General features: G+C 44.1%; 1 protein-coding gene across 1 annotated transcript in view; it reads right to left on the bottom strand.

Annotated features, from left to right (window-relative positions):
* Positions 1 to 19,715, bottom strand: part of SMARCA4 (SWI/SNF related, matrix associated, actin dependent regulator of chromatin, subfamily a, member 4) — an 88,402-nt gene that overhangs the window by 53,923 nt on the left and 14,764 nt on the right. The window contains exons 6-13 of the mRNA XM_007953594.2: positions 18,054 to 18,180; positions 17,325 to 17,498; positions 15,672 to 15,845; positions 14,366 to 14,533; positions 14,232 to 14,282; positions 9,522 to 9,652; positions 9,289 to 9,346; positions 1,220 to 1,341 (exon numbers count right to left, since the gene is read on the bottom strand). Of these exons, the coding sequence (XP_007951785.1) occupies positions 1,220 to 1,341; positions 9,289 to 9,346; positions 9,522 to 9,652; positions 14,232 to 14,282; positions 14,366 to 14,533; positions 15,672 to 15,845; positions 17,325 to 17,498; positions 18,054 to 18,180 (1,005 nt within the window). The remainder of the gene's footprint in view (positions 1 to 1,219; positions 1,342 to 9,288; positions 9,347 to 9,521; positions 9,653 to 14,231; positions 14,283 to 14,365; positions 14,534 to 15,671; positions 15,846 to 17,324; positions 17,499 to 18,053; positions 18,181 to 19,715) is intronic.

Here is a 19,715-nt window from a genome sequence, read left to right as displayed (position 1 = left end):
CAAGAGACGTTACTTCTAGCCAGAAGCCCAGAAGCTTCTCATAAGATGCACCCCTTCTCCCGAGAGATTGTAAAGCCAATGGGAAAGGGTACACTCAAAAGCCTCGCAGAGAAACAGAGTCATTCACGCACTGGCTGCTTGTGATCCACTATGAAATTCTTTTCATTTGAAAAGTGTGACTTCCTAATGGGACGTTTAGTGATTGTGCAAGTGTGTGATCTACCTCCTGTCATGCTGCTTTGGGCATGTTTCCTGTTTTCATATCTGGTTACAAATCTTTCCCACTGTCTTCTGTGTTTTCTTGGCTCTGCGGGGGGTTTTCTTCTGTATGTTTTCTCTGATGATATCAAAGAATTCTGTGTTTGTTCTAGTGCTTACTGTCCAATCTGTAACATAAATACTCTCCATTGTCTCATTTCTTTTTTAACAGTGTCCATGAATGCACGCAGCACAAGCAATGACGAAATTACATTAATGGCAACTGTGCTTGACAAATGGCCTAACAGTGCCCAGTGGAGGACTAGCTCCATAACCAAGGGTATCAGCACACGACGCAGCACTAACACCTGTGAGAGAGGGAGGACGTCCTCTGTGCACAGACACAGATCATCCCCAAGACAGAGCGGGGAGAAAAGCAAGGTGCCCACAACAGTGTGCCCCATTTACATATACACACAGGAAAAGAAACATACACACGTTTTGCTTGTTGATACACAGAGTATCTCTGGAAGAAGGTCAAAGACCCTGCCCTCAGGGAGGGCTGGGGAACCCAGGTGAGAAGACTTTCTGTGCACATACCCCAGCTACCCTCAAGCAGATGATGAACCATATGAATACCTGTTCCATGTTGAATTTCAATAAAGAGAAATGAAATCTGAAGTCAATAAACTGTGCCTGTTTGTGTTTCCAGGAGCTCTGATGGCACAGTGGTTAAAGTGTTTGGCTGCCAACTGAAAGGTCAACAGTTTGAAGCCACCAGCCACTCTGCGGCAGGACGACGTGGTAGTCTGCTTCTGGAAACTCTATGGGGCAGTTCTACTTGGCCCTATGCGGTCACTATAAATCAGAAATGAATGGACACTAATGGGTTTGGTGTTCCCACAATGGCTGCCAGCTGGAGAGTTAGTGCCATCCGGGGAAGGAGGTGGATTCTAACTGCTCCTGCCAGTGCCACCTGGCAGGAGGCTGCTGAGGAGGAAGGAGTCAAGGGAGCCCTTACTCAATGATGTGCCGTGCATCCACCTCAGAGACGTCGTCGCTGTCTGGATCCGGAATCTTCTTCTTTTCCTCCACAGGAAGGGCAGGCGGCTGGGCTGGCTGTGGCTGCTCCTCCTCTTCTTCCTACCAAGAGACGAGCCTGTGTGCGCTCCCAGAGACGGGGCTCACGGCCCCCACGGGCACACGAGACTTGTGCAAGTGATGTTTTACAACCCCCACCCCCTCTTTCTATCCCAGAATGTGACATGCCTCTTATTTGCATCTTCTTTTAATTACACCACGAACTATTTTCAGTTTTCCTAGCACAGACCCAAGATACCTCTTTCTCAGGTTATATCAGAGAACTCTGTACTTTTGCTGCTATCCTCCTACCCTCGTTATCCAATAGGCATTAAACATTTATTCTTTGTCTAACCTACTATAGCAGTTTTTCAGTTCATGCTTTTGGATTTCCTAACATTTTAGAGCCAACTTTCAGTATTCGTTGCTTTGAATTTACTCCAGCTTTAGTGACATGGCTAGAACATCTAAAATACATCAGATAACACTGGTGAAACAGGCATACCAGCTTACAAGGCTTTTTTAAATAAACTTTTAAATTGAGTGAGTGCTGTGATTCATGCATGAGGTAAAAAAAATGGGAGTCTGCCAAATATTGTATTAGTCTGTTACTGTAAAAGTTAAGGAAAGGTCTATCTATGGAAGGAAATTTTCTTTGTTGGTTACCAGGAGTGGGAGGGGAGGGGTGGGAACACTGTTAGGTAAGTAGAGATAAGTACTGATTTGGGTGAAGAGAAGGGCAATATACCAAATTTGAGTGATCAACATGGTGGCACTGAAGAAGAGGAAGACATAGGGAGGTACAGACAACAAACATGAACCTTTTGCACATACAGTACTGCACTGTCAGTGAAGGCAAACATGAGTATTCTGGTGGATAGATGGGTGGACAGGCTGAACTATTAGGTATGTCTATGAAGCAGGGAGCTAGGAGCTCTGGTAGCATAGTGCCTAAGGCACTTGACTGCTAACCAGAAGCCTGGAGGTTCAAACCCACCAGCCACTCCTCAGAAGGAAGGTTGGGCATTCCTACTTCCGTAGTGATACTGCCTCGAAAACCCAAGGAGGGGTCGCTATGAGTCAGGGCCAACTCGATGGCAAATAACAACAACAACAACAACATGAAGCAGGGAGTATGTATAGAGTTGGCAGACAATGGTCCTATAAGTATATTTGTATGATCTAAATTCACAGGTATATAGTAGAGCTGACAAGGGAAAGGGCCAAGGTTGTAGTCACTTCTTGGTCACAGCCAGGTACCAAGAGGGACCAAGTAGTTGAACCTGTGGGCTCAGGACCATAGTCACAGGGGACGTCAAGCTCAATTGGCATAACATAGTATACAAAACATTGTTCCACCCCCTACTTTGGCGAGTAGCGACTGGGATATTAAAAGCTTGAAAGCTGCCATCTAGATGCAACAATGGGTCTCTCCTCATCCAGAGCAAAGAAGAATGAAGAAAACCAAAGATTCATGGAAATAATTAGTCCTAGCGACAGGTATACCATCCAATCTGCAGTCTCTACGACTACGAGACCAGAAGAACTAGATGGTGCCCGGCTACCACTATCAACCACTCAGAAGGGGATCTATGTAGGAGATCCTGGATAGAGAAGGAGAACAATGTGGAACAAAACTCAAAATCATTTGGGGAAAAAAAAGGTGGGACCAGGTTTGGTCCGATGGAGCCTGGTGGAACCACTGAGACTACGGCCCCTACCTGCCCTTTGGATCTGGAATTGAACCCACACCTGTGGTTTCCAGCCAAACAAATAAGACAGGCATATGAGGTGAATGCTTACATTAGGTAGATACACTCCTTGGAGAGAACAATGATGGGAGAAAGAAGGGCTCCTTATGCACAGGGAGACAGCTCAAGGGGCAGGAGTGCATGGAGGGATGGACACAGGAAGAGGTGACTCTTGGGAGGAAGTGGGAGGGGAGCTGTTGCATTGTGGTGAATTGTGGTCGATGTCATGAGACAAAGTGTATGTGAACTGCTGTATGAAAAGTGTATTTGCTCTGTAAACTTTCACCCAAATCACAATTATTAAAGGGGGAAAAAAAAAGGGGGAGTCTGCAACTCTTTCTTAAAACCAAGTCCATCTCCCTCAGCTCCTAGCTCTGTTAACTTGAAGGTTCTACCAGTGTGGGTGGGCTGTGAGGACTGGCAGTGGGCTGATGGGGGTGTACTTGTTTGCAGTGGTGGACAATGACCAGGCCCAGGGGCACTACTCGGGGAGATGAGATTTGTCGTCACTGGACAAAACAGAGGAGACGAGAAAGGGCCCAGCAGAAAGCAAAAGCCAGGGAAGCCATGAAAACAGCTGGAATGCGGCAATGTGCTCTCCTCCCCACACTGATCCATCAGCACAAGACAGAAGCCTCCTGACTCAAGGTGTCTGTGTACAATCTCGGGCGGATCACAAATTCATGAAGAAAATAGGGCCACTCCTAGAAAGATAGGATTAAACGTAACAATAAGAGTTTAAAAAAAGTAAACCAAAAACACCTGAAGAGACACCAGAAGTGTGGGGGGAAGGATTTCATAGATTTAGCCGAGGGAAGGTACTAAAACAGACAAATCAACAAAATGCCACCACACCCAGAGAGGCCCAGACCGGCTACAACAAAGTAAGACAAAGAAACAACAAAGGGCGATTTATACCAGGAGAAATAGCAGTCAATCTAACCCACCTGTTTCCAGAAGCTGTAATTAATTCAAAGTCATTATTGGTATGAATATGTGCAAAGCTATTGTAAACATGTTTCAACAAATAAAAGACGCCACAGTTTAAGCACAGTATGACAACAACGAACCAACAAGTATCGATTCTCAAGAAGACAAGAGAAATAATAAACTTCCCAAATCTGATGAAAAAACACAAAACTACCTGTTATGGATTAAACTATGTTCCCAAAAAATGTATAATGTGAATCCTAAACCCTGTATCTGTGTATCTGTGGATGTAATCCCATTTGGGAACAGGATTTGTTATGTTAATGAGAACATAATCAAAATAGGGTGTGTTTTAAGCCAATTTCTTTTGAGACAAAAAAGGAGATTAGGCACAGAAGCAAGTAAGTACAAATGTGGTAAACAGAGATGCCTGAGGAGATCTTCAAGGACAGCTGGGGGAATGCTAGAGCAGCTGGGCAGACTTCCTCCCAGAGAGAACCCGCCTCCAGAGTGGATGCCCTGAGGACCGCCTTCTAGCCTCCGGTGGGGAGAGGGAAGTTTCTACTCAGTAAAGGCACCTACCTGTGGTATTTTTGTTATAGGAACACTAAGAACTAAGGCATTAACCACCAAGAAGCTGAACCAGGGAGAAATAAATACAAATAAAAAGAAACAGTGGGGAGAATAAACACAAAAAGACAGTTTTACAGCCTAGCTTGAACACCAAAGGGAAAGCAAAAATCTTGAAAGCATAAAGAGTTATCATGTACAAAGGAGCTAAATTCTCATCTGAAACAAGGGGCCAGAAGACAGCAGAATGATATACTCCAAGTTCTGAAAGAGAGAGAGGAAATAAAAAACTATGAACCAAGAATTTTATGTCCAGGTGAACTAACCTTCCAAAATGAAGGTTAACTAAATACATCCCCAAACTCAGAAAGAGAATTTGTTGCTAACAGATAAAGTAAAAAACCACAACAAAATGCTAGCAAATCAAATGAAGAGTACATTAAAAGGATTATATACCATAACCAAGTGAGATTTATTCCAAGAATGCAAGTTGTTCAACACTACACACCACATCAACAGAACAAAGGAAAAGAACCGCAGGAACATCCCAATCGATGCAGAAAAGGCACGTGGCACAATCCAACACCCTTTCATAATAAAAACACTCAACAAACTAGAAAAAGAGACAATATAATTCCCATCAAAATTCTAACAGCATTCTTTGCAGCAATAGAAAAGCCAATCCTCAAACTTATGCAGAATTTCAAAGTGTCCTGAATATCTTAAAACCATCTTGAAAAACAAGAAGAAAATAAAAGGTCTCAGTAATCAAAACAGTCTGGTACTAGTATAAACCAAACCCAACTCACTGCCATTGAATCAATTCTCACTCACAGTACAAGGATACACAAATAGACTAATGGAATAGAATTCAGAGTTTAGAAATAAACCATACATTTATGTTCAACTGATTTTCAACAAGGTTGCCAATGCCATTCCATGAGGAAAGAACAGTCTCTTCAACAAACGGTGCCAGGACAACTGAAGCTCTACGTGCAAAAGAATGAAGCTGGTTTCCAAAATCACACCACATTTGAACATTAACTCAAAATGGATCAATGCTCTAATGTAAGAATTAACACCATAAAACTCTTATAAGAAAACATAGGAATAACGATTTGGGACCTAGTTTTCAACAATGGGTTCTTGGATGGGGCACCACAAAAGCACAAACAACAAGAGAAAATTAAAAATTTTTGTGCGTCAAAGGACTTTACCAATAAAGTTAAGATACAACCTACAGAATGGGAGAAAATATTTTGAAAATCATATATCAGATAAGGGTTTAATATTCAAAACATATAAAGAACTACACTCAACAACAAAAAGACAAACCCAATCAAAAAATGGGAAAAGGACTTGCACAGATATCTCACCAAAGAAGTTATACAAATGGCCAATGAGCTCATGAACAGATTATAAATGTTTAGGTCATCAAGGAAACGCACATCAAAATAACGAGATACTACTTCACCTCACTAGGATGGTTATTGTAAGAAAAATGAGAAATGAAGTGTTGGCTAGGATATGGGAAAATGGACCCTTCATCTGTTGTTGGTGAGATTGTAAAATGCTGTAGCTGCTGCAGGAAACAGTTTGCCAGATTCTCAAAGAGTTAAACATAGATTCACCATATGATCCAGCAATTCCACTCCTAGGTATACGTCTAGAAGACTGGAAAGCATGCACTTGAACAGAGGTACACGGATTCACTGCAGTATTGTTCACGATAGCCAAAGCATAGAAATAAACCAAGTGTCCATCAACAGATGAACAGATAAACAAAATGAGGACAGCTATAAAATGAAATATTTTTCAGCCATAAAGAAAAATGAAGTTCTGATACATGCTCTAATACGGATGAACCTAGAAATATTATGCTGCGTACAGTAAGTCAGACACTAAAAGACAAATTTTGTATTATCCTACTTACATATATGGAGAGTGTAATTAATATCACTGAATTACATATGTAAAAATGGTTAGTTTTCTTATATATACTCAACCACAACTTAAAAAAAAAAAAAAAAAAGGCAGTAGAGGAGGAACAGAAGAACAAGTAAGAAGCATATAAAAAAAGAAATAGCACAATGGCAAATGTAAACTCAACAGTCCAAGAAACGCAATCAAAAAGCAGATATGGTCATACTAGATTAAAAAAAAGCAAGACTCAGCTGTCAAAGAAATGAATGGGCTGAAAGTAAAATGGAAAAAGATATACCATGCAGACAGTAGCCATAAAAAAGCCAGAGTAGCTACACTAAACAGCACACAAAACTAGACAAAACTGATGTTAAGAAAAGAAATATTACTAGAGATGAAGAAATACTTAATACTAATAAAAGGCTAAACACAACAGGACGGTACAATTGCTAAGCGTGCAGACATTTATCAGCAAAGCATCAAATTACATAAAGCAACTACTGACCAAATTTAAAGGAGAAACAGACAGTAAGAATATTTGGTATGTGCACCCCCATGCTCATCGCAGCACTATTTACAGTAGCAAAAAGATGGAAACAACTAGGTGCCCATCAACAGAAGAATGGATAACCAAACTATGGTCCATACACACAATGAACACTACGCAACACTAAATAATGTATAATCTGCAAAACACCTCATAGCAGGGATGAACTTGGAGGATATTATGCTGAGTGAAATAAGTCAATCACTGAAGGACAAATACAGTATTAGCTTATTATTGTAAAAAGTCAAGGAAAGGTTTATATATGGAAGGAAACTTTCTTTGTTGGTTACCAGGGGTAGGAGGAGAAAGGGAGGGAATACTGCCCCCCCAAAAAAAGCACTGACCCCTGTCACTTTAGTTTTGTGTATTTAACTTTACATAAATTATATTTCAATAAAACATATTAAAAAAAAAAATTATCTGCAACTTTTACCTCACTCTCAGTAGTTGATAGAATAAGCAGAAATTAAAGATACAGGTGACTTTAAAAATACTACAGACCAACTCAACTAAAATATAAAGAATACTCCACCCAAAGACTACAGAATACACATGCTTTTCAAGAACTCATGGAACAGTCTCCAGAACGCTAAACCACAAAAAGAATCTCAGTCAATTTAAAAGGATTAAAATCATATAAGGTATTTCTTCTTCAGATCATAAGAGAACTAAAATAAAAATTAACAACAGAAAAAAATCTGGGAAATCCTCAAATGTTTAAAATTAAACAGCATAAATAATCCAAGGGTCCATAAAGAAATTCCAAGGCAAATTAGGAAATACTTTGAATGGAATGAAAACAACATGTCCAAAATTAACAGTATGTATCTTGACTCAAATGGCATAACATACTACAGAAAACACTGTTCCACCTCCTATTTTGGTAAGTAGCGACAGGGATCTTAAAAGTTTGCAAGCAGCCATCTAGATGCAACAATGCGTCTCTCCTCGCCCAGAGCAAAGAAGAATGAAGAAAACCAAAGATTCATGGAAACAACTGGTCCAAGGGACTGGTACACCATGCGATCCTCAGCCTATACGACTATGAGATCAGAAGAACTAGATGGTGCCTGGCTACCACTGTCAATCACTCAGAGGGGGATCTATGTAGGAGATCCTGGATAGAGAGGGAGAACAATGTGGAACAAAACTCAAAATCATCTGGGGGGCAGGGGGAGAAGACCAGGTTTGCTGGTCTGATAGAGCCTGGTGGAACCACTGAGACTATGGTCCCTAGCTGCCCTTCAGATCTAGAATTGAACCCACACCTGTGGTGTCCAGCCAAACAAAAGACAGGCATATGAGTTGAACATGTATCCGAGGTAGATACACTCCTTGGAGAGAACAATTATGGGAGAAAGAAGGGCTGCTTATGCACAGGGAGACAGCTCACAGGGCAGGGGTGCATGGAGGGATGGACACAGGGAAGAGGTAACTATCGGAAGGAAGTGGGAGATGAACTGTTGCATTGGGGTAAATCGTAGTTAATGTCATGAGACAACGTGTGTGTGAACTGCTGTATGGAAAGTGAATTTGCTCTGTAAACTTTCACCCAAATCAGATTTAAAAAAAAAAAAAAAAGAATTCATAGTTAAAAACCATTCACTACTCATTAGAAAAGGGCAAATAAAGCAGACCATTCACAGACAAATCTAAATGGTCAGCAATTCCTGAAAAATGCCCCACCTTAAGAGCAATCAAAGAAATGCACGTTAAAATTCCCTTTTAAAAAACCTGTAGAGTTGGCAAAGCCTTCTAGGAAGAGCAATACTCAGTGACAGGCAGCTGTGGGGAGCCTCAGGGCAGCTGAAGGGCAGGTGAGGGAGGCTAACAGGGCAGAATGCACCACGCTGCCAGTGAAAAGCTGGAAGGAACCTCACTGTGGGCATGACTAAATGATTTCCAGCACACATACAGTAACTGCAGCCATTTATCTGTTTCCAAAGAATGTACTATAAAGGGCAATATGCACATGATCTACTGTGAGTTAGAAACACTTCAGTACACAATCTCGTATCTTTTTTGGTATGGAGGGGCCCTACTGAGCATCTGACATGTGGCTAGCATGAATGAAGAAGTGCAATTTTAATTTGACTACAAATTTCAATAACCATTTGTGGCAAGAGGCTACCTAGTAGACAGTGAAGCCCGAGAGCAGCAACTTTCAGCCAGGACCATACCTCAGCTGCCCCCTGCCCAATACAATGCCCACCAATCACAGAGGGTCACAGCACTCAAGGGTAAATGCACAGGGGTGGATGTCACACTACAGAGTGCTACGGGGCTTACCTCTTCCTCTTCTTCTGAGCCACTTTCTTCACTATCAGATCTTGGAGCTACTTCATACCTAGAAAAATATTAGTATTTTAGTATATCTCTCTCCAGACCTACCATGATTCACTTTCCCTAGTAAACAGTCTGATATCCAAGTATAAGCAAAGTTCTCCTGGCCAATTCCTCTGGAATGAGATCGAATGTCAACTCAACATCTAGCCACATCTGGAACATGAGGCTCCACTCACCCTGGGTTCATCTCGAGCCAGGCCTCTAGCTGGCCTGCTTTGGGGGCATCTGTGCCCGTGAGGATCTTCCCGCTCTCCACATGGATCACCTTCACTGGGAGGTCGCTCATCTGGCTGGTTTCATCCAGAGGCTGGAAAAGATTCACACACATGACAGGACGTTCCATGTTCTCCATACCTCATGTGTCCAGAAAAGAACAAGGTGAATCAGGGCCCACGTGTGAAGAGCTTTCCCAACTCCATGCCCAGATAACAGCACACAAACAATCCTGGTGGTTATCAAAATGGTTTACTTGTATACTTATAATCCAGTTGCCTGGGTGGCACAGGGGTTAAGTGCTCAGCTGCTAACTGAAAGGTCGGTGGTTTGAATCTACCAGCTGCTCCACGGGAGAACGATGTGACAGTGTGCTTCCATAATGATTTACAACCTTAAAAACCCTATGGGGCAGTTCAACCCTGTCCTATAGTGTCACTATGAGTCAGAATCAACTTGACATCAATGAATAATAATTAATAAAATTATATAATCCATCAGTCTTAGATACATGACAGCTACCTCTTCAAGTTAATTTAATTGACACGTTTCATTTTTAGTTCAAAATTCAAGAGTATACAGTGTGCACTCTCCCAGACCCGTGTCCTGCCCCAACATTTCTCTCTGCACAGGTGCCCACTGTTACCAGGCTCCTGGCATAGGAACAAGGATACAGATGCTTCTCCTCTTTGATACACATGACCCTACTATTCACTCTTCCACTACCCCCAAGACTGTACTTGCAGACTTTGCAAGGGTCCCGATTCTTTTCTGTTAAACGGCTAACTGGAATATTTGCAAAGATAAAATAATGAACTTCTTTTTAGCAACAAACACCGAATTCCTGGTTTTGAGATGCCAACTTTGGATGAACATTCCCCCCATCACTGATGCCTTCAACTCTCCCAGAGAAAACCCTCAGGTGAGGATAAAGGGTTTTGTTGAAAGGTTGGATAACATCTTCCCACAAGTTTTACCTTCTTCCCCCTCCCCACAAAATGCTGCACTCACTGACCACACAGGCTGCCAACGTGGAAAGATACTAGTCTCCATGAACTTAAAACCTCACCCTCATAAGTGGCCCTCCATGGAAGGCAACAGTGACCCCCAGCCCCTTGAACAGGTTGTGCAGATGGCTTCTATATCAGTGACCTTTAACCCTATAGGCTCCCTGGGAGAGTGGTTAAAGATGCTAAGGCCGGCACTTCCCAAAAAATTTCTGACTTGACTGCTCTAGGGTGAGGCCTGGGCATTCCTGCTTTTCTGAAAGCTCACCAAGTGACTGGAATGCACAGCCACAGTTGTGAACCACTAGCTGAAACCAAGTAAAATCTATAACTATAACCAAGTGATGACACAGTGATGGCCCAGCCTCCAGTCTCACAGCAACACGCAAGCCACCACTACAACAAACTGACAGACAGGTCGTGGCCAAGTGATGACGGCTATTACTAAACAGGAAAAGCAGCCAGACAATAATTACCCGATGGAGTGCCTGGACCTCAACTTTCCTACTATGAAACCTGAGCCCTTCAAAGGGCCTTAAGAGGCCTTGTACGGTAGTAAAATTCCAACACGTATTCTTAAAAAAAAAAACTGCAATACAACATTTCAAATAAAACCATTTGAAATAAATATGTTTCAGTCTGTCCCTATAGTCATCCACTTCCAGGAACTGGGCCTACAGGACTCTGTGTGCATAAACTATAAACAAAGAATATACAAGAACGCTCACTACAACACTGTGTGCAACGGGCAAAGCAAACAACGGAACAGCCCACCAGCTGTGATCCCCTCCCCCCGAGCTGCTCGGCAGGATTCTGAGCAACCTAAACAACTGTCAGTGTGAATGATGAAAAGAGGTCTAATAAGTCAACACAGCACAATGCAAATACAACTGTATGACTTGATATGGGAAGCTGTCAAAAATGGTCTGCTGAGTGTCTACACAGACCCAGATGATTACAAACCAGAACGAAGAGGGTGTGTGTGTGAAGAAAAGGACAAATATGCTATACCTCACTTACATAAAAAGGCAAAATATAGAGAGCAAAGTTTATCAGGGGTTATAAGAGGTGGGCAAGAGGGAAAGGGGGTCAGGGGTGACAGCAAAACCACAGATTAAGAGTAGGGTTGCACAGCTGATTATTTAATGGCTGCCAGGATATAGTATAGCTGCAAAAAAATGAACTGGCAAAAAAAAAAAAAAAAAAAAAACAGCAACAAAAATATCTATCTATATGAGATCAAAATGACAACAGAAACTCAAAATATTATGTAGGAAACTTAGGGGACAGTGAGTTTATGCTAAAAGGGGAGGAACAGCTCAGACAAGGAGATTGAGAATGGCTGCATAACTTGAAGACTATAACTCAATTATTAACTTATCACTGAATTATACATGTATAAATTGCTGAATTAGCACATGTTCTGTGTATAGTCTCATCAACAACAAAGATAAAATAAATTATTACACATATATAATAAAAAGATTTCTGAAAAAGTACAAAGAAAATATAAACCAAGATTAATATGTGCCCGTGGGTGCAACAGACACTTTTACTTCTATTATCACTAAATTTTTTTCTACAGAGGGGATTACATGTATGACTTAAATAAGCACCTGTGCCATACAGTGAAAGATGACAAGTCTACAAGCGTGAACTCAGATTAGCAATTCTTAATCTACTTTCTATATACCTAGGATTAATAAGTCAATCTATCATGGCTAGTGGAGAAGCCAGGTTTCTCACTGTTACAAATAAGGAAAAGGGGCAGGAAATAATCCTGTGGATGCTGGATTAGAATTGGAAGTATCAGCATGAACTCAAGGTTTTCAACATATACAAACACTATTGCAGACATGAATGTCTACACCTACCTATTTCCTAGAGCTCTCTGCTGAGAGGGTCTAGATGCAAGGACATCTCAGCAGCAAAGAGCACACTTCAAGCCAGATTTTGGTTTCTAAATACTCTTCTCTAATAAAAGGAACCAGGGCTCCTTGGAGAAACAGCTGACATGAGTGCTGGGGCCTGGAAAGTACAAGATGAGCCTGGGACAGCTAGTGCCAGAAAGTAGACACACTCAAAGAATAATAAGGACATGTCAAAAGGGCACTGCAGCAACAATTTGAGCCTCCAAATAAATAATGACAGTAATGGGCCAGAATCCATTCAATTAAATAAGAGCCCATGAGTCTCTGTACCAGGGACTGGCAAAGCATGGCCCATGGGCCAAATCTTAACCCACTCCTGTTTACAAAAAGCCAGCACACTAAGCTGAAAATGATCAAGGTCAACATCACTTCAGTGATGGACAAATATACATGATGCACCCTTGATAGGATGCAATCAGAATGCAGCATGACTTCAGGGTACTCCTGCCAAAAACACTAAACCTGAATTTAATCACAAAGGAACATCAAACAAACCCAAACTGAGGGACAATGTATAAAATGCCTAGCCTGTACTCTTAAATGTCAAGGTCACAAAAAGCAAAGAAATCATGAGGAACTGCTAAAGATGAAAGGAGAATAAAGGATGGCAATGCTGCGTGGGATCCAGGATTTTTTTCTCTGTGAAGGATATTAGAGGGACAAATGGAAAAATCTTAATGAGGTCAGCAGATTAGATAACACACCTACTCCTCACTTACTATCTCATTACCTGACACTTCACATTTACAAGAGTAAAAAATCCACCTGACTAATTTGCACATTAATGATGTACATCTAGCAGTAATGAACTTCGAGGTGAGAATTAACGCTGGCTGAAGAGCTCTGATGGCATAGTGCCTAAGGCGTCTGAGTGCTAACCAGAAGGCTGGTGATTCAACCCCACTAGCCACTCCTCAGAAGGAAGACTGGGCAATCTACTTCCGTAGAGATAGCGCCTCAGAAACCCAAGGAGGGGTCGCTGTGAGTTGGAACCAACTCGAAGGGAGTGAGTTTGGTCTGGTTTTTGGTGGTGCTTAAGGTTACGTGTCAACTTAGCTGCACCGTTGTTCTCAGCGCTCTGGCTTACGTGATGATGTGATCTGGCAGTTATATAACGATGTGGTCATCGTCCATTTTGTGATCCTCCACTTTCACAGGACACTGATTTTTGCATAATGACCTAGTCTTTGAAAACTACCCAGGCTTATACAGGAGCAATGGGTGAAGTATTGCATTGACATTTGTTTTCTGACTTTGATAACTCTGCAGAGTTTATGGAAGCCAATGACCTCATTTCTAGAAAATACACACAGAATTACAGGTAGGTAGCGGAGCATCCTATCTGCAAGGTACAAGGTTTAGGAAAAAAAATATCACATGTGAAAATGTTGATATCTGAGGAAGCTGGGTAAATCTTATATAGGCATTCTCTGTACTATTCTTGTCACTCCCCTGTAAGTCTGAAACTATGTTGAAATATATTTTTTTAAAAATATAATGTAGCACATTCATAGAAAAAGCCCTGGAGGGAAACACACCCAATGCTTAACAGTGTTCTCTCTGGGGTGTGGGAGTGAGGAGGGTGTGGGGTGGTGGTAAGGGAACACGCTTGGATTCTTACCATCGTCACATCTAGTTTTTGTACGTTAAAAAGAAAAAAGAAAAAAAAAGGACAAAACAGACTGAGGTCGAGACTGGGCTGACATTTCCGTGAGAAGAAACATTGCTTCCTCACCTCACCATCTGGTCCGATTGCAGGGGTCTGACCTTCTGCGTTTTCTGCCTTCTAGAAGTCAAGAGAGATACAGTCACTTTCTGACCTAGGAGGTCAAAGCAAAAACATGCAAAACACAACTAGACAAATCCTACCTTCTTTTTCTTTTTCTTCTTTTTCTCCTTGGCGACCTGGGCAGCCTTGTGCTGCCGCACCAGCTCAGTGAGGTTAGCCACGTACTCATCTGTCTGCTGCAAGAGGTAGGCCAAGCGCTTGTCCTTCTTCTGGTCAATGAGTTTGCGGTATCCTTCCTCATCTTCAGCCTGTGAAGGTGTAGGGAGTTATGGCACTGGTTCACAAGATACACACGTCTACTGGCATCGAGCCAGGCAAGCTCCATCAGCAAGCCCCCAGGGGGCTTGTTAACCAGCAACCAGGCAAACAATGAGGGGCTTCTTAGCTCACACTAGCACTGTGCAATAGCCCCTTCACATACCTACCGATCCCCTTTCAGTTAGGTATTTCCTCAACACCTCCTGAGTGCTGGACCCTGCCAGGAGCCATTAAAAAAGGCCATCAGCAAGTCCTGTCCTCTGTCTGTGAAACACATCCCAGGTCCAAACCCTTCTCTCCACCTGCTACAAGCTGAGCATCGCTCTCACAACCCTTGCAGCAGCCCCCTCATCTTTCTAGGAGTGACTCAGATCATATCACCTCCCAGCTTAAACCCTCTCAAGGCTCCCCCATCAGGCTCAGGATGAATGAACCCCCAAGCCCTCCCCGTGGCCTGCAAGGGCCCCGAAAACCCATCCTCCTGAGCTCTCTGGCCTTGCCTCTTGCCCCTCTACCACTGTGCCAGGGACACGGACTGACTTGCTGACTGTCATACTTGGCTCTCTTTCCCCTCTAGCCTTGCTACTCTAGAGCTCCGCAGCCAGGGGTGGGTCTGCTCTGAGACTGCACTCCCACCTATCTTCTCACCCCAGTCCTGCTTCCTTTTCTACGCTATTCAAAGCCACCCTGCTTGTTTCACTGAGTATCTCTCTCCAGCATAAACACAAACATCATGACAGCAGAGACTCTGTCCTGCTCACTCTGTCCCTGTACACACAACGGTGTCCCTAGTATCTGTCAAATCAGTGAATTACGCTTGAACACACCATCAGATAAGAAGGGCAGGTGAGCAGCAGGATCACTCATCTGTGGTTAATCTCCACTTTGCACAGGAGAACACAGGCTAGCCACTAACTGGCCCGAAGTCATGTGTCAGAATGACCGGGTAAAAAAGGCCTGAACCCAGCTCTCCAAACCCAGTCCCTTTCTTTCTTTCTGTGCCACCTCTAACTCTGAGTGCAAAATGCCTCAGTGCACCACTAGGAAAGCCCTGTTTCCTCCTCATACACCACCCAGTGCCCACAGATCAGAAGGGGCCAAAGTCCCCAAGGTGGGAAAGTTAGTTACCATGAGCCTGCGCATTCGCTCCTTCTCAATCCTCTCATTCTCTTTCTTCTGTTCCCGCTCTGTGTTGGCATGGTACGTGGCCACCGCCTTTGTGAGCTTCTGGATTTTGCCTGTGACCGACCTGTGATACTCTTTGAAATCCTTGGCATGCTGAAGAATGCTATTGAGGTATTCCTGCAGGGACACACGGGAAGGAGGCAATCTGAAAGGGATCACTATGATGCTTCCCCAAGTAAATTAAGGGAAACCTTACAAGAAGCTTGTTTTAAAACAGTAAAGTGGTTCTCGTCAGGTTCCATTTTCTCTGTTTAATGATAAAAGTTAGTGCTGGCAACTAGGCAGTAGGGAGGGCCCTTGTACACAACAGATGAGTGCACAACTTTGGCAGGGCGACTGGCATGGCACGTTCAAGGCTTCTAAAATGCTCCCACCCTCGGGCCAGGTTACTCCATACCTAGGAACTGATTTTAAGGAATTATCAGAGATTGGTTTAAAAAAAAAAAAAAAAAGGTTCCAGTATCAAAAAAGTGGAAAATAAACTGCACATTCCCAGGGAAATAATAAATACAAATTACTGGATACTGGACCGATTGAGATAGAATATAACACAGACATCAAATACCATGTTTCAAGAATACTTAACAACAGGTACATGTGTGTTAATTTTTTTAAAAAGTGATTTAACTGTGCATACTATAAATCCCAGTTTTGATTATTATATAAACCAAACCCAAATCCACTGCCATGTTGATTCCAACTCCAAGGCTATATAAATCTCTAGGAAGTAGACTGCATAATCTTTCTCCTGAGGAGCAGCTAGGGGGTTTAAACCACTGACCTTCTGGTTGGCAGCCAAATCCTTTAACCACTGCACCACCACAGCTCCTTGATTAATATATATATATATATATACACACACACACACACAAGGAGACTGGGAAAATGTTAACAGCGGTTAACTTCGGGTATTCCCTTCTTTCCTATGTTATTTTAAACTATACTAACAGTAGGTGTTGACTGGAGAAAAACATTAGAAAATATAAATGAACAACAATTAACAGAATCAAGCCCCAAACCTACTTGATTTGTGTTTTTAGACTCCCTGAGTGAGCCTGCAAAAATCTGAGTCAGACCGGTCCCTCCTCTACCCACAATCCTCCACGGCTCCCACCTCCCTGAGAACAAATGCCAAGGCCCTCCCCGCGGCCCATAGGGCCCACTCCCCTCACTCACTCCACTCTGCCTACACTGGGATTCTTGCTTCTTATGGCGCACATGGACCCGCTCCAGCCCCAGGGCCTTCACACCTCCTGCTCTGGAAAGCGCTCCTCCCACTGTCTGTGTGGCTCCTCCCATGTCTGTTCCAATCTCCCCTGCCCTGAGAGAACTCCTGACCAGCCTGTCTAACAGCTGCTCCTTCAGGCTCCATGCCTGCTCCACTGTCACACCCACCCCTCCCAACAGGTTATGGGCAGACTTGATTACTGTCCATCTCCCCCTTACCCGGAGAGCACAGGTTTGGTCCTGTCTACCACTGTATCCTTAACGCCTAGCATCCTGCTATGGTGAACTAGAAACATGTGACGTGTTTAAATATAAAAGGCACTCAGGCGCACACGGGCGGGGCAGCCAGCCAGCGGTAGGAGGACGCACCTGGTGCTTCTGCCGGCGCTTGCGCTCCTGCTCGATCTTCTGCTGCTTCTCCAGCTTCTCTGTGATGCGGGCCTCGCGCAGGGACTGCCGCTTGCTGCGCTTGTAGGCCTTGGCGTTGAGGGCCGTCTCAAGGGCCGTGTCCCTCCTCATGCACACCACCACCTCCTGGCGCAGCTTTAGGAAGGAAGAGGAGAAGCAGGCTATGTACATGACCTCATGTTTGCCACAAGGGCACACCAAGCAGATGCTGCTGCTTCCAGATGAACTCTTTGTAAATGTCTTAAGCACCAAAGCTGTGGGCAATTCTTAAGTGTCCTGATTTGTGCTGGCTCTGCCTGTGGTCGCCTCCCAGGCACAAATCAGGACACCCAGCAAAAGGGTCCCCCCCGTACCTGCAGGTCTCCAGCTCTGTCTTCCCTCAACCACACACCCCATTTCTATGAGGCATTCAAAAGTACAACACCCTCAGAAACAGACCCAAGTGTTCCACTTCCAGGTGGCAACTGCTGCCTTAGGGAAGGGACATGCTCATTCATTCCACAAACGGCCAGAGACCCGCCTGTGCAGGAGAGGAGGGGGAAGCAGTGAGCTAACAAGGCACGGGCTGGCCTGCGTTCCCGGCCGAGGGACACTTCAGAACTGCCCAGCAAGCAGCGCATAGCTCCCAGCATCAGTGCTGACAGAAAAGCCCCTTGTCTGACGGCATCGGGCTGCACGCCTGAGCCCCACCTGCCTCTGGAAGTTCAGCAGCCTGAGGGCCTTGAGCTCAATGGTCGCTTTGGTTCGCAAATCCCCGGCCAGGGACCCGGGAAGGTTTTCAAGTTCCTGAATTCGGTGTGCAATGCGAGCCTGCAACCTGGGCACAAAGACAGAAAAAGGACAGGTGGTGAGAAGTCCCATCTGTTTACAAAGAGCCTGCCCAGGCCCTTTCTTTAAAGCCAGAGCTTCAGAAAGATCCATCCCTTGAGGTTAGTGGTCACAAGGCAGACAATGACTCAGAATAGGCCGCTGACCACAACAGAGACAGAGGAAGATGGCCACAAGGGGACCCCTGTGACCCTGCCTCAGGCCAGAGCAAACAGGAAACCTGAAGGCATGACTGCAGGCAGCCTCAGGAGTTAGGCAGACATGGAGGAGACGCGGGGCCACCGAACCTCAGTGTCCTGAGCTAGAAACCAAGGGACCCTTAGAGAGAACCAGAAGGCTTATTCTCACTTTCAGCACATATTTATTGAGCTGTAAGCTGCAGGAGACCTGGTGGCACAGTGGTTAAGTACTCAGATGCACAAGGAAAGTCAGTGGCTCGAATCCACCAGCTGCTCTGCAGGAGAAAGATGTGACAGTCTGCTTCCGGAAAGATTATAGCCTTGGAAACTCTGGGGTGGTTCTGTAATGATACTGCCTCGGAAACACAAGGAGGGGTCGCTATGAGTCAGGTCTGACTCGAAGGCACATAACAACAACAACAACAAATCTTTAAGGAAGTAGATTGCCCAGTCTTCCTTTGGTGCAGTGGCTGGTGGGTTTGAACCTCCAGCTTTCTGGTTAGCAGTCAAATGCCTTAGGCACTATACCACCAGAGTTCCTTGTGACCTCAGTAGTAAGGCATGAATGACCAGAAGGGGCCCAAGCACGGCTTGTACGAAAAGCCCTGGGGCAGGATCCTGTCTGACTTGTTAAAGAGAAAGAGCAGCGCAGGCAGGGAAAGAAAAAAGGGCAGGAGAGGGACAGAATGGAATTTACTGGACAGGTGATGGGACAAGCAGGAAAGTTTCCACCCCAGGAACAGATCTGATGTAAAGTAATTTTTAAAAGGTATTTCCCAAACAATCATGTAAAGTAATTTTTAAAAGGTATTTCCCAAACAATCAGTCCTAGCGACTGGTACACCATCCGATCTGCAACCTGTACAACTATGAGACCAGAAGAACTAGATGGTGCCCAGCTACCACTGCCATCCACTTGGAAGGGATGTAGGAGATCCTGCATAAAGAGGGGGAACAATGTGGAACAAAACTCAAAATCATTTGGAGGCAAAAAAAAAAAAAAAGAAGGTGGGGACCAGGTTTGCTGGTCCAATAGAGCCTGGTGGAACCACTGAGACTATGGCCCCTAGCTGCCCTTCAGGTCTGGAATTGAACCCACAACTGTGGTTTCCAGCCAAACAAAGTACAGGCATGTGAGTTGAACATTTACCTCAAGTAGACACACGCCCTGGAGAGAACAATCATGGGAGAAGGAAGGGCTGCTTATGCACAGGGAGATAGCTCAGGGTGCAGAAGAGTATGAAGGGATGGACACTGGGAGGAGGTAACTATGGGGAGGAAGTGGGAGGGGAGCTGCTGCACTGTAAATTTTGGTCAATGACATGAGACAAAGTATATGTGAACT

The sequence above is a fragment of the Orycteropus afer genome, unplaced genomic scaffold (assembly GCF_000298275.1).
Source record: "Orycteropus afer afer isolate SDZICR_OR568_19922 unplaced genomic scaffold, OryAfe1.0 scaffold00402, whole genome shotgun sequence".
Lineage (NCBI taxonomy): Eukaryota > Metazoa > Chordata > Mammalia > Tubulidentata > Orycteropodidae > Orycteropus > Orycteropus afer.
The sequence above is the reverse complement of the archived record's forward strand: the minus strand, read 5'-3'. Positions and strand labels throughout refer to the sequence as shown.